The 13,892-nt window shown below is 50.3% G+C and overlaps 1 protein-coding gene across 1 annotated transcript in view; it reads left to right on the top strand.

The window, feature by feature from the left end:
- Positions 1–13,892, top strand: part of LOC111159745 (microtubule associated monooxygenase, calponin and LIM domain containing 3) — a 210,831-nt gene that overhangs the window by 170,640 nt on the left and 26,299 nt on the right. Inside the window, exons 21-25 of the mRNA XM_022522328.1 lie at positions 2,445–2,701; positions 6,746–6,883; positions 11,753–11,866; positions 12,616–12,762; positions 13,202–13,284. Coding sequence (XP_022378036.1) covers positions 2,445–2,701; positions 6,746–6,883; positions 11,753–11,866; positions 12,616–12,762; positions 13,202–13,284 — 739 coding nt within the window. The remainder of the gene's footprint in view (positions 1–2,444; positions 2,702–6,745; positions 6,884–11,752; positions 11,867–12,615; positions 12,763–13,201; positions 13,285–13,892) is intronic.

Here is a 13,892-nt window from a genome sequence, read left to right on the forward strand (position 1 = left end):
CCTTCTTTTATCATTGCCGTGTTTGCATCTTATCTCCCCTGAAGAATGAGGCTCTTTTCTATGTCACCCTTGTATCCTCTGCAATGTCTAGGAAGTGCATTACAAGTAGAAGATGCTCAGTAAATTTTCAAGGGGGCTGAATGAATGAGTGAACGAAGTAGCATTCACTAAAGGGAGCTGCTTGCAGTAAGGAATGGACTCTCTTTATTTTTGTACCTACTGGGTGAACTTTAATAGGCACTCAAAAATGTTCATTGAATAAATGAAGGAACATGTAAACGAGTAAACAGATACGTGAATAGCCAGAATCCCAGAGTGTAACACAAACATGAAAATCAGGAAAGTGCCTGACCTTCACAACATTTCTCCGAGGCAGGTATTAACATTCCCGCCTTACTGACAAGGATGCTGAAGCTCAGCTGTAGTCAGCTCAAGGTCATACAGCTGGTGAGGAGCAGAGCCAGTGTAGGCCTGTGAGAATCAGCCACCTGAGAAGTCATGGGCGCACAGCCTCCTGGACTGCCCTCCCTTCTGACCCGGCCGAAGTATGGGCATTCCCAAAACCACCCTCGAGTTCATTAACTTGTTAGAAGGATGCCCAGAACTCACCAAAAGGCTTATACTCATGGTTATGATTTAATTACAGGGAAGGATACTGATTGAAATCAGCCAGGTGAAGAAGTACACAGAGCAGAGTCCGAGAAAGTACAGACATGGAGCTCCCATCGTCCTCTCCCTGTGGAGTCAGGGCTGTGTTACTTTCTTGGTATTAATGTGTGACAAATCCCATGTAGTATTACTCACCCAAGCCTCGATATTCAGAGATTTGTTGGGGCTCCATTACCTAGGCATTGATGGACTGATTTTCTACATGGTGTGATTGATTTCAGTCTTCAGGCCAATTAATACCGCATGACTCAAGTCTCCACCCTAAATCATTGGTCTTTCGGAAGTGGTCAGCCCTCCCCCTAAATCACATTATTAGACTGTCCACCGTGACCCAAGGATTCCAGGGAAATAAAGACCTCCCAGGGGCTTAGAGTTGACCTCCCAGGCCCCAAGACAAAGACCAGACCATCTCTTTAAGCAAGGTGAAATTCTTTACTGCACAGGTACAACTAGTGCTGGGGGTGGGGTATTATGGACCTTATCGCACTGTATTCTCTGATGCTCTCTCCACGTGCACTGCCCCGCTCCAGGCAGGGAGAGAGCAGCCCACCGTCACAGGAAGACGGGACCAGACCTCAGCCTCATGTGCGATGCCTCTGGGGTTTGGGGCTTTCTCGTGCCAGAGGTTGACCCATGCCACATTTCCCCCAGCCCAATCAACTACACATTTCTCACTGAGGGCAGAGCCTCTCCCCAAAAAGACTTGGGGAATTATCCGACCATGAAATAGGTCTGAGGAGCTTCATTTGTGCGGTGATGTTTGGGTTTTTCTCCTGTTCTACAGCCCCGTTGTAGGGCATTGAATTTTATTCTTATACCACCTGTTGACAGCTCACTCTGCCGGCCGAGGAAGAGGGTACAGATGCTCCGGGGCCATGGCTCTGAGGGCGGTGGTCCAGGATTTGGGCTTGCATAAGTCACAGCTAGTGTCTCGCAGCATTTAGTGCTGCTTCCCTTTTCCAGCTGAGCTCTAGGCTACGTGCTGTCAAAGGAGAATGGTGGTGGAAAACGAGGCTGGTGGTCAAGGGTGATGACCCCAGAGATGCAATGTTTGTTTCCACGCCCTCCCCATACTCCCTGTTCTGTAACTTCAGTGGACAGTGCCTTTGCTGCCTTGTTATGCTGCCTTGTTAACTGCGTGTTCACCATGGTATCGTACTCCGGGCGTGGCATATCAGGGGGACATCGGGAACACTGTGGAACTGAATGCACGGCCTTCGCTCCAGCACACACACCCTGACGGCTAACCTGTCTGTGGCTAAGACTTCAGTTCAGGCCTCTTGGAAGCAGCTCTTTCTCACCATGGTTCCCACGAGAGCCTTCCAACCCACCTAAGTCAAGTAGAATTGAGGTCCTCAATAAATAAAAATTTATTTAAACCAAACAATAGGTCACGATGAAAGGACACTTTCTCTCCATTCTTAATTCCCTTGGGTCATGGGTTCATATCAAAAAGGCCCGTGCGCCTACTGTCTCTGAGGGCCTCTAAGACTAAACTTGGTGGAGTTGCTGTTCACTGAACAGAGCGCCCCGCCAGACTGGGCTGTTGGCTCATGTGGCTTTATGTCGGGGTTACTCATACATGTGTGTTTTCTCTGGCCCTCTACTCACTCTCCTTCCCCTCGTGTCTTACCTGGGTGGGGAAGCACGCTGCACCCCTCCGTGCCTGTCCTCTCCCCCTTCCTGCCCAGCAGTTGCTTTGCTGGGACAGTTTGCCTCCGGTTGTGACTTTTAACTGTCTATTCACTTCGGTTGTGTCGTTGTTTCCCCCACAGCAGTTCTGAGTCCGAGATGGAGGAAGAGGAGGAGGAGGAGGAAGAGGAGCCCCCTCTGCCCCCCTCAGATCTGGGCGGTGTTCCTTGGAAGGAGGCTGTGAGGATCCATGCTCTTCTGAAAGGAAAGAGTGAAGAGGAACTAGAGGCCTCAAAGAGCTACGGCCCTGGGAATGAAGAGGAGGAGGAGGAAGAGGAATATGAGGAGGAGGAGGAAGAGGAGGAAGAATATGAGGAGGAAGAGGAGGAATCTAGTGAAGGTCAGAAAAAAAAATCTCTTCTCCTAACTCTGACCCTGTCCCACCCCTGAGGCAGCCTGTTCCGTTCTTGAGTAAGGTTTCTGTTGCACACGGACTGGGAGTCTGACACATAGATGTGCCTCCCCCAGCCCCAGAGATCATCCTTCCTGCCTCTCTCTGACCTTAGTTTCGGGGGGCAGAGGAGGCCATTGACAGTGGAAATAATGTCCCTTGTGCACATTCTGAGGAGAAATTGGAAGTGGAAGGCAGAGGGTCAGCAGATGGACTTTGTCCAAATTAGGTTACTCATTCTCCTGTCCTCATTTTCTCTCTTTTTTTTCCTTTAGTTTCTGTTAAAGAAATTTATTTTAATAATGAAAAGGAATTTACTTTCAAGAGGATTCCTGGACTCAGAGTCCAGGATATTGGCGGCTGCAGAGCATTGACTCTCACTCTGCTCGGAGCTGTTGTCACTGAGGAGGGGCTAGGAGCCCACTAGACAGGGTTTAGTTCATGGCAGGTAGTAACGTGTTTGGATCAGTGTCCTGAGAAGGAGCATCTGTTCCAGCACTTGGTCTGGTTGGCTCTGAAGTGTTCTCTTGCCTTGAACTTGAAATGTTTCAATTCTGCCGCTATCTCTGGCTGTGTGTGTCCTTGAGTGATGAGGAAGAACTTGATGGGCCTCCTTTTCTTGCCTCTGTAAGAGAGAGGCTCATTCTTTCCCTGCCTTGGCTGCCCAGAAGTCTGGTGGGTGGTAAGGAAGAAACTAGGGCAGGTAGAGACCTGAGTTCCCCTGACAGCAGTGCCTGTCGTCTCACAGCTATGCTCTCTCCAGGGCACATGGTAGAAGGGAAGGACATGGGCCTTTAAAGCACCCATCCCTCCCAGCCATTGTCAGAGGAGCGCATTAATTTGGGACAGCTCTGGGCCTCATCGAGTTGGCAGTAGATTTCTCTGCCACTCTTCTGCTTACCTCTGCTCCTCCTGGAATTCCATGTCCTTGGCGGCCCAGATCCCATCCCCCAGTCTGGCCCAGGGAAGGTCCGAGTGCTAACCAGATGCAGAGCCCTTCCCAGGCAGGGTGCGCGGTACTGAGATGGTCCTGAGAGCTGTGTAACTCCGAGACCCTAGTGAGGCAGGGCAGGCAAGAGGAAAGACAGCCTCCTCTTGCCCCCAAGCTGCCTGATGCCAGTGTGAATGGTCAGAGGCCAGGTACTTCCTCAGGCCCCTGAGGGGCTCCTCTAGACCCAGTTCTCCTGCACTCTTCCCTCCAAAGACAGAGGCTGGGGGAGGCCCACAGAGGCAGCCCTTGGTGGCCTGACCCTCTCTCCCTCCTTCTGATGAGAAATGTATAAGATCTGTGGAAGAAGGAGGCAGGCCCTGGGCCGGGAAGCCAGTGTCTTGAGTTCTCCAATCTGCCGTGTCTGCAGAACCATGGTTGGCTCAGTCTCAGGACTGTCCCCTCGTCCCTGTTCATCAGGGGAGCGATCAGGCTCACAGGGCATCCGGGAAAAAGGTATTTTGTTTGTATCATTTCAGATGTCATTCTCTCTAGCTGGTGATTCATATGCTTGGTGGCTTTAGCCCCAGACACAGCTTACGGTCAAAGTCTGTACCCTTTGCAGGAGAGTTTAGCCGTGCTTTCGTCCCTGCAGACTTAATTTCCTGCATCTGGAACTAGTGTCAAGACCCAGCCTGCAGGGATGTGATTTAACTGGAGAGATACCTACCGACAAATTCACCCCAACCCTGGGGCCTGTGTTCCTAGCCCATGGTGTTTGTATCTTCTGGGCAGTGGACTTCAATGGCTGTGTAGACAGTAACAGGATGTTCTTGCCTTGCACCCGAAGATAACTCTTCTCTATTCTCTTTCCTCCCTTCCATTCTCTCTTCTCTGTTTATCCCCATGTGGGGTTCTTGATGCTGTGTTTGTGGGTGTCTGGCTCCCCCTGCTGTAGAAGGGGAGTACTGCCCCTGGGACAGAGAACTGCAAGGCCAGTGGCTCCAGCAGCTGTCAAAGGAAGAAGCTACGGGTACACGTAAAGGTACCCGCTCTGCCCGTTGCCCACCTTCTACCCTGGCTCCCTAACAGCCATCCAGAATCTGCCTTCAAGAGCAGGTCCCACATGAAAAGATCTGTGCTTTATAAAGCTGTGCTGACAGGCTTTGGCACATGCCTAGCTTGGCACCCATCCCTGGGCCCAGCCTTCATGGATGGTCACCTGCACAGTAGCATGTAAGACAGAGGAGAGGCAAGGGGCAGTCAGAGGAGAAGACACCAGAAGCATCCTTATTGAATGTGGCCCCGTTTGTGCCCCTCGTATGCTTTGCTATAAGCCCTCTGCTCTAGCGAACACCTTCTAACGTAGAGAATCTCCCGTTGCAGTCATAGTGGCTGTAAGTGGCAGAGCCGGCACAGCAGAGGGGCCCAGAACCTCCTGCCATTGTGCCTTGTCACATTTCCCCGAAAAACTGGCTGCTGGGTCCCCAAGGCTACATTTATGACAGGAAGCAGCACACTATCTTGGGAGAAGACTCACTGTCTTCTCTTTGTTGCTTAGAAGATGAAGACGGGGTCCACGTTTTTCTCTGACTGACCTTCCTTAGTCGTCTGCCATTCGAGCTGTTGGGTGACTTTGCTGTGATTCAGCCCCATCCAACACCGCAAAGGCCGGTTGACCTGAGGAGACGAATCTGTGGAGACTATCAGGTTCAAAGGGAGCGTGCATGCAGGCCTACCACCCCACATTTAACATAGCACGCTGCCCGCACCCACATTCACTGCTCTTACTGTTACTTCCTGTCCAGACCACATTCTCCATTGCTTAAAAATGAAGAGGTTGTGTGGTAGGGAAGCCAAAGCCGAACTGTCCAGGTAGTCTGTTGAGAGTGGGCTCCCATCAGGAGTCCCAGAGTCCTTCAGATCAGGTGGCACCTGCTCTCGCTGCCTGAATAGCCACCCTCCCTCCTGAAGTGTCCCTTCTCCAAGTTGCTGGCTGTCCCTTTATTTCACCCTGCTGTATGGCATGGTCCAAGCTCTGAAGACAGGGAGTTTACAGGGCAGGGCTGCATGTATAGTCCTTGGGCTCTAGCAGCAAGAATCAGTGGAAGGGCTGCTGGTCAGTTCTCCTTTAGCTGAAAAGGCAGGTCTTGTGTCCAGAGGGGAGCAGTGGGGCACCAAATGGAGTTTTAAGGAAAAAGGCCTTGACCTCAGAAAAAGCAAAGAGGTATTGTTTTATTCCTGCCCACGAATTCCCAAAGCTTTGGGGATTTACAGGATAGAGCTCTGCTTCGTCTCCCAGCCATTGCCTCCCCAAACTCCATTTCTTCCCTATAGCCGTGTCCCTGCCACAGACCAGCATGCAGCATGAGACCTGTTATGGAAGGGGGATTTTTTTCTCTCTCTCTAACTGCAAAAGATAAACACTAAAGGACCAACAAAGTAAGTTTCTGTCCTGCGTGAGTTAGCTTGTTCCTGACAGAATGATACTGTCCCATCCTACTTTTTTCTTGTCACTTGGCTTGAATCTCAAAGGAGAAGCTGTCAGCATGACAGGTGGTGGTAAGCACCACGCTGTGTGACACAGAAGGGACATGAATGGTGCATTCTCTAGGATCTCAAATTGTGCTGGGTAACAGAGCTGAGTACTCAGGACCTGGAAGGATGGCCCTTCGGAGGGCAGTTGTAACCTTCTTTTTTTTTCTGACTTGGCATTTGGGTCTCTCAAATGCAGAGAAGATGAAAAGAGCATCAGAAAGGAGAGTTCTTTTTGGAGTTGTAATGTATGGTTCTCTTTATTGAAATTACAGTATAAGTGAAGCTTAAAACAACTAAATCAAGTTGAACAAATAGAAATCGTGTGTGTGTGTGTACACGCAAGTGTGTGTTCTCAGTTTTTGCCTTTTTCTGATTCAAACTGATCCTGGCAAATACAGTAACTTTTCTTTCTGTTTCCTTTCTTGTGGTGTTCCATCCCCTCCTTTCCTTGATTGTTTATTTTCTGCTTCCGTCCTCCATCATCTCTCCCTTTCTCATTTCACCCACTTCTGACCCTGGTACTCTAGTCGGGAGCCAGAGGCTACAGCAGATCATAAATCCGGCCGACCCCTTGGAGATCCAGGCTGATGTGCACTGGACACATATTCGAGAGAAAGAGGAGGAGGAGCGAATGGTACCAACCTCTGAGTCCTCCACTTCTAGAGGTAACTGTTTCAAAATCCAAGGTCCCAATGCCCCTCAGAGCACCTTCCCCTCTCATTGTTGTAAAGGACTCTTCTGTCGGGACCAAAACCTTCAGTTTGATAAAAACGTAAGAGCCAATGAATCATTTTATTTTCCTGATGTTAATTGTGACCACTAACCTTAGCTGTTGTTTGAGGATATGTAAAGTTCTCTATAGGTTAAGAGGTTATGAGCTCTTTCTTCATGGATGCCAAATAGTAAAATGAACTTGACCTTGGGAAAACCAAGACTTTGCTTTCTGTCCCCATATGACCAGACAGGGTTACTCTGTCCACTTGGTAAAATGTTCTGCTGCTTTCCTTGTGTGGTGTGTGTCTGAGTGTGAATGTATATTGGTAGGACAGGGTGGGGCAGTATATTTTGAACTGAAATGAAGTTTTAAGAAGAGATTTAGATCCAGGAGGCCTTTAGAGTAGATACTGTAATGTCCAGCTCTAGGTCTCAGGTGAGATGGTCTGTGTTCTACAGTAGGGTGAAGACGAACTTTAACCTGACTTCTTCAAGGAATAGCAAGCAATAAAAGGGGAACATGGAGACTGGTGAGAGATATGCCAGCTGCCATGTCATTCTCCACACCTTCCCACCTCAGCATACCCACTGTCCAAATATGGAACCTTGGTGTCATCAACCTCTGTCTCTCACTCACTTGTTTTCGTGCTTCCATTCAGCGCCTGACGGGGCCACTCACCCTGTAAGGCTGAGTAGATAAAACGGGTGCTCCCTGCCTTCCTGAAGTTTAGCCCTATGGGACATGTGATCCTCCTCAGCCCCAAGTCTTCACCTATAGGCAAGACCAACCTCTGTTAACTACTCTGCAGCAGCATAAATACTCAGCGGAAGTGAGGAGAGAGACCTGCTAACCAGAGACATCAGACTGGCCTGCAGCCATGGGCTCCGCAGCCTCGAGCCACCGTTGACCCTCCCTGTGTTTTCTCTCCTTTTCTCATCCCGAATACCCATCTTGTAGGCTTACAACAGGACTCTGACCCCTCGTCGTTGGCTGACAGGCCTCTGGCTTGTAATGTCTCTCAGTTTCTCTTCTGTTTGGGGGCTCTAGGATGACCTCAGCTCTCCTCACGGGGACCACACATTCCTGTGTAACTTTGTATCTATCGTCTGTTTTAAATTCAGTGCCTGACCTTCCCTCCATACGCCGCGCAGCCGTGCAGGCCTGGCTGGAGACAGTCTCCGGAGGTAGTCTGGTGATGTTTGTTCGCTCTCCACTCACCATAACCACTCTCTCTCGGCAGTTCTGCTGGTACCTTAACACTAGAATTCTGGTCCTGCTGCTCGTGCATGCCAAGGTTGGTGGGGTGGGGGGGGCACATGCATGCCTCACTCAGGCAGCCCGTCCTTGCATGGACCAGACGCGCACCCCACACCCTTCAAGGAAGATCTGGAGGAGAGCGATAGCATAGGCAGAACTGACTAAACTTTTATTGTTATTATTATTAATAAAGGTTGAGTAAAGGCAACATCTGAGGGAACATTTTTAGCAGTGATTTTTAAAGTCTGTAGGAATTAAGTTATGTAGCAATTGGGTGTGAAAGTGGAGGAATCAGTTAATATTCCACAAACCCACAGAAGTCCAGAGGAGACAGTCAGTAGTCAGAGACTTGTGGAAGACTCCCTAGTGATGAGGGGGGAACAGAGGATTGGTGGATATTGTCCAGCTCAAAGTAGAGGGACAAGCTGGGTATAATTAGACGTAGTGTCCCCTGGGTCTGCCTACTGAGATGTGGGGTCTCTTTAAATACTTAGACCAAGAGATAGCTCAGAAACCTGAGTTGTCCTTCCTGACCTTTGCTGGAGAGGTGTTTCTCAACACAGATGATAGCAGTGTTCAGTGAGGGCAGGACTGTTCTCTCTCATTGTGGGACATTTAGCTTCCTTGGTCTTGGCTCTCAAAACGTCAGCCGTGCAGCCCCAGCCATCCAGGCAACAACCAAGAAAAGCCCTACACACTCTCAAATTCCACTTGAAGAAGGGCAGCATGGCCCCCCGGTTGAGAACTCGGGTCCTGGTGGTTGCTTCTGAGGTGGGTAGGATCGGTGCTCATGGATCTCTACCACCAGCCCAGCCCATTGTCCTCACTCTCAGCCAGAGAAGTCGACACAGGCACGCAAGTCACAGAGCCACAGGGAGAGCTGGGCCTTCAGCCAGAGCCTAGCCCTGTGCACAGAGCTGCTGCGCGTCCCTCCTAGTTAAGTCAGTCAGGTCTCCCAGGATGCTTGAAGAAGGCCGAGGTGTCAGGACTTCCTCGCTAGCAGCTGAAATAAAGCAAAAGCTACGTATGCCTATGATTCTCAGCTTCCATAGTGTGTGGCAGCTTCTAGCACTCTGCTCTCCATCTTAACCTGGGTTTAATCTCCCAATTCCATCCCTCCAGCTGCGTTTCTCCAGTATCTGCTGCTGCTGCGTTGATATTTCTCACTTGTTTGTTTTTTTAATATATGTGACAATTGTTCCTTTCAAGGTGCTCCCGAGGACTGTAGACTTAGTATCTTTCTGACTCTACAACAGACATTTCTTAGTAGCAGCTCTGAGTCGGAGAACCACTGGGGCTGGGGTCAGGCTGACATGGGGCAGTGTGACTGGAGTCCTGTCGTGGTCTCCTTTGTTCTCACATCTGGTGCACTTGCCGACAGAAGTATAAATTACCATATTGAGGTCCCAGCACTCATAGATTCATTTGAGCATGCATGTTGGGCACAGTGGGCCCTAATGGGATGAGCCCTGGTTCCATTTCCACTGGTTTGGGTGACAGCCAAAGGAGAAAAATGCTGGGTGAAGAGAGGCGTCTGTGTCCCCACCTCTTCAGAAATGGTGTCATGAAACCATGAGCTCGTTATCCACGCAGGAAGCTCAGGTTTGAGGCAGCATAGACTTTTGTGATCCTCAGAAATCCCACTACTTAGTGTTTGATGAACTGAAACAGCAAAGTTACCCCACAAAGGTTTTCAACCTGTGGAAATAATTGAGTAGTTTTACCCCCAGTATTTTTCCCAACAAATGCCACCATCACAGGAAAGCATCGTGGCATTACCAGCTCTACGGGCTGCTCTGGTATCTCAAACTAGGAGCGTGACATAAACTATTTGCCAGCTTAGAACTTATTCTGGAACTCTTTCATCTTTCCCCGTAGTCCATTCTGAATAGTTCTCCAGAATTAGATGCAAGTCACACCTTATTTTTAATAAGTGTACGAAAGGGCTGGTAAAATAATTATATAGTTTAAGGAATTATTTTCATTGTTGTTGCTGTTGTTGTTTTTTGAGAAAGAGAGTGTGTGTCTGCAACTGTGCCAGCAAGCGAGGGTGGGGGGCACATGCAAGAGGGGGAGAGAGAATCTTGAACAGGCTCCATGCCCAGTGTGGAGCAAAATGTGGGGCTCGATCTCACCACCCTGAGATCATACCTGAGCCGAAATCAAGAGTCAGACACTCAACTGACTAAGCCACCCAGGCGCTCCAAAGAGTTATGTATATAATATCTTTATTAAAAACCCCTATGACTAGGGCAAGTCAGCATCATCTTCAGAGTGCCCCTTTCCTTGTCTTCCCCACCCCACCTCCAGAGATAGTTTCTTGATTTTTATCACACTGAGACCTTGGTGTCTGCACTCACTGTGCACATGCTTACCATAGCAGGGGTACAGATTCATGAGGCTGGACAGTGAGGAGACCAGTGACTTGAGAGGACCTGGTCCTTGCACAGCCTCTCGTGACACCACCTTTGAAGAAATCTCCCCAGCTCCACCACAGCCAGTGCCCCTGCTGCCCACCCAACCCCCTTGGGATTGGATCTCCAGCTCTTGGATTTGCAGATCTAAGCATAACCCCTGTTTCTGAAGCGAAAACCATTAGGATTGTTTGGAGAGTGGCTGTGCTTCAGACCCTAGAAGAAGCCCTTAGGACCCCTGCCAGACGGGCAGTATCAGTCTCAGGGACCATGAGGATCTCAGGGCACCCTTTAAAGGAGCCCATGTTGCTTTCTTAATTGCTTTTCTTACTCCAGACTGTTAGTGTGAGTTCCAAGTGTGCAGAGTTTGTGTGTGTGTGTGTGTGTGTGTGTGTGTGTGTGTGTGTATTTAGGGGCTGGTTCCTCCTGAGGAAAATGAAGTCAACGAGTGCTTTGCCTCGTTCTGCAGCACTGAAAGGCTACTCTTGAGTCTAGAAAATGAACTTTACATATCCCCTTAACCTCTCCCTCTTGCTTTAAAAAAAAAAAAAATCATTTCTCTGAATGATCCCAGAGCTGCAACCTCTGCTGTCGGAGAGGGAAGGTAGGTGCCCTCAGAGGTCCTGGTGGTCACTCGGGATTTCACCTGACAGCACTGCGGCTGTTAGATGGGGCCGTGTGGCTATGAGCAGGTAGTCTCAGTTTCCCCCAGTCCCTCTAGAGTGTCAGTGTGAGGACTCAGTGCCTTGTGCCATGTATGCGGTCCAGAGAGTGCTGTTGCTGCTGGATCTAAAGCAGGGTATCTGCTGGGCCTGGAGAAGCAGTGTCTCCCCTCTGACCTCACACTGAGGAGCTTACAGCAGCCCTGGGGAGGAGGATTGATGCCCAGACCTGGCGGTGCTAGTCCCAGGTGTTCAGGAAGGGCTCCGGGCCCTCGCCAGCACCCACACTGCTTTTAGCCCCCCCAAGTCTGGCTGATGTCTGCTGTGGGGTTCAAATCCAGACACTTGAGAATCCATCTCCTCGCTTCTCGAGGTCTTTGCATTGCAGCCCTGGGAAGACCACCACGCATTTACACCGGCATAGGCAGTTTCTCTGTCCGTCTGTCTGTCCTTTTCTTCCTTCCTTTGAACGTTTCTGCTTTACAGTCCCATTTGATGAGAATGACCTGGAGGAAGATGTGGACTCGGAGCCGGCAGAGATAGAAGGGGAGGCAGCGGAGAATGGGGACACAGGGGACACTGGTGCTGAGCTGGATGATGGTACGGGGGACCCCAGAGCCTCCCCTCTCCACTGTGCTGACCACCCTCTTCCCCACTGTGTGATTGCAACTCAGGAAAGATAATATACGTTAAAGCAATAGCAAGGCAGTCAGTCTCCTGGTCACGTTCTTTGTTCTGGCCCTAACTGGGATGTGTGTCATTCCGCCCCTAAGCCAGCAGCCAGCAGAGCCTGCATCAGTAAGTTGTAGTTGAGAAGCTGAACAGACTGGGTGATTTAGACAAGGGCCTCCAATTCAGTGGATGTCCTCTGAAAGGTAGCTACAAGAGGATGGTGTTTTAAGAATTATAGTCTGGTTGGTTGGGGAAGAAGGGGCAGGGACTAGCCTGGGAGAAATGAGGTGAGTCCAGGCAAGACTATGAAGGAACATAGTCATTGCTGTGGTGTTAGGGGAAACACAGACCATTGGTGAGTCCACAAAACAAGGCCTGCCCTTCACAGGTACATGCCCTATGTTTCTTTCTGTTCTGGTCCATCGGGTGCCATCTTGGGCATTTAAAAAGAAAATGGAGCACCGCAGGCTTTGATGAGAGCACCACGTTGCAGAGACTTTGGGCCGAGTCTCTCAGAAGCTTGGCGGGGACCAGTAGGCAGGGCCCAGCCAGGGCACAGAGCCAGGACTAGACCTCAAGCCGTGATGCTGGTTTGGCTGCTTTCTGGGGACAACAGGAGACTCAGAAAGAAGCAGAGCCTCACTCAGGTGGGCTGTGCTCTCCCTTCCCTCCGGCAGATCAGCACTGGTCTGATGAGATCCCATCGGATGCTGAAACGGAGCTTCGCATGCAGCACCAGGCAGCCGTGGAGGCAGAGCTGGAGCTGAGAGTATCAGAAAACGAGGACGAACAACCTGCCCCCACACCAGGGCACCAGGAGAGAAGTAAGTCCCTTGTCTCAGGAGAAGCTGCTTCCAGAATTCCCACTGCAAGGATGAGAATAGCCCCCGGGACACAGGTCACCAGAGCAGAGCCAGAGGAGACCGGGAGCAGAGCCTGCAAATGGCAAACAGCTCTGCTTGCTGTCCTCCTGCCCCATGCGTGGACCCTGCATGTAGCTTTGGCCCTTCTATGTGTGCTGTGGAGCCGGGAAAGGGTAGGAGGTACACTTCCAAGCTGGACACAGATCACACACACAGGAACAAAAGTCCACACTTCCAGCGTGAGCAGAGGTGGCATCCAGGGACTCTGTGGGAATGCACTTTCCTGCTGCTGGCGGACAGTGAACCCCCACCCCCACCCCGGCAGAGCTGGCTGGGAGAGGAACCCTCAGGGGAGGGGGGGGGAGTACTTCCTGTTTAACCCTCTGTCTGTTCTGTTCAGGTCCTGCCCAGGTCCCCAGCCCTGCCCCGTCCCCAGAGGAGCAAGCTGGTCTGCTCTCCCCAGGCCACAGCCCTGTGGCAGAGGTAAGGGCTCAGGGCTCATTGTCGGGGACAGAACTGATGGGACCCTGAGTGGATATAGTAATTCTTCGTTTTAGGGCCCTTGCTGTGAACCCATTTTTTGGCTTCTTGTGCTTAGTGGAGCTGCTAAAAACAGGAGTTGCCTTGGGGATCCAGCTTAGTCCTCACCATGAGGACAAGGCAGTCTAGGCAGCATCTCTCTAACCCAGCGCTATACCAGTCCCAGATCTGAGTCATCCCACCACTATGTCAGTCTTCTATCATACCATACCATTTCAAAAGTAAATTTATTTTTAGGTTAACACAGTAATTTGGGTGGAATCATCAGTTTGATAGGACAGATGTGTTTGTTTCTTAGTATAAAATGAACGTCTGACTGAGTTTTAAAATTGAAAACATCCCACCCAGATTACCAGTGGTACGTGAACCACACATTGGAGAATGGTACGTAAAAGGATCGCCACAAGGTCCTGTGGAATATGTTTTGGGAAATGCTATCTGGAGGACAGATTTGGGAAGGAGGCCAAACTCAAGACCTGGGTTGGCCTGATTTGGTCTTTGAGATTCTAAAAAGCAGGGTGAATTTGGTGATTTCATTCGTGAAATTGGGG

The sequence above is a fragment of the Enhydra lutris genome, unplaced genomic scaffold (assembly GCF_002288905.1).
Source record: "Enhydra lutris kenyoni isolate GAN:26980312 unplaced genomic scaffold, ASM228890v2 scaffoldscaffold69, whole genome shotgun sequence".
Taxonomy (NCBI): Eukaryota; Metazoa; Chordata; class Mammalia; order Carnivora; family Mustelidae; genus Enhydra; species Enhydra lutris.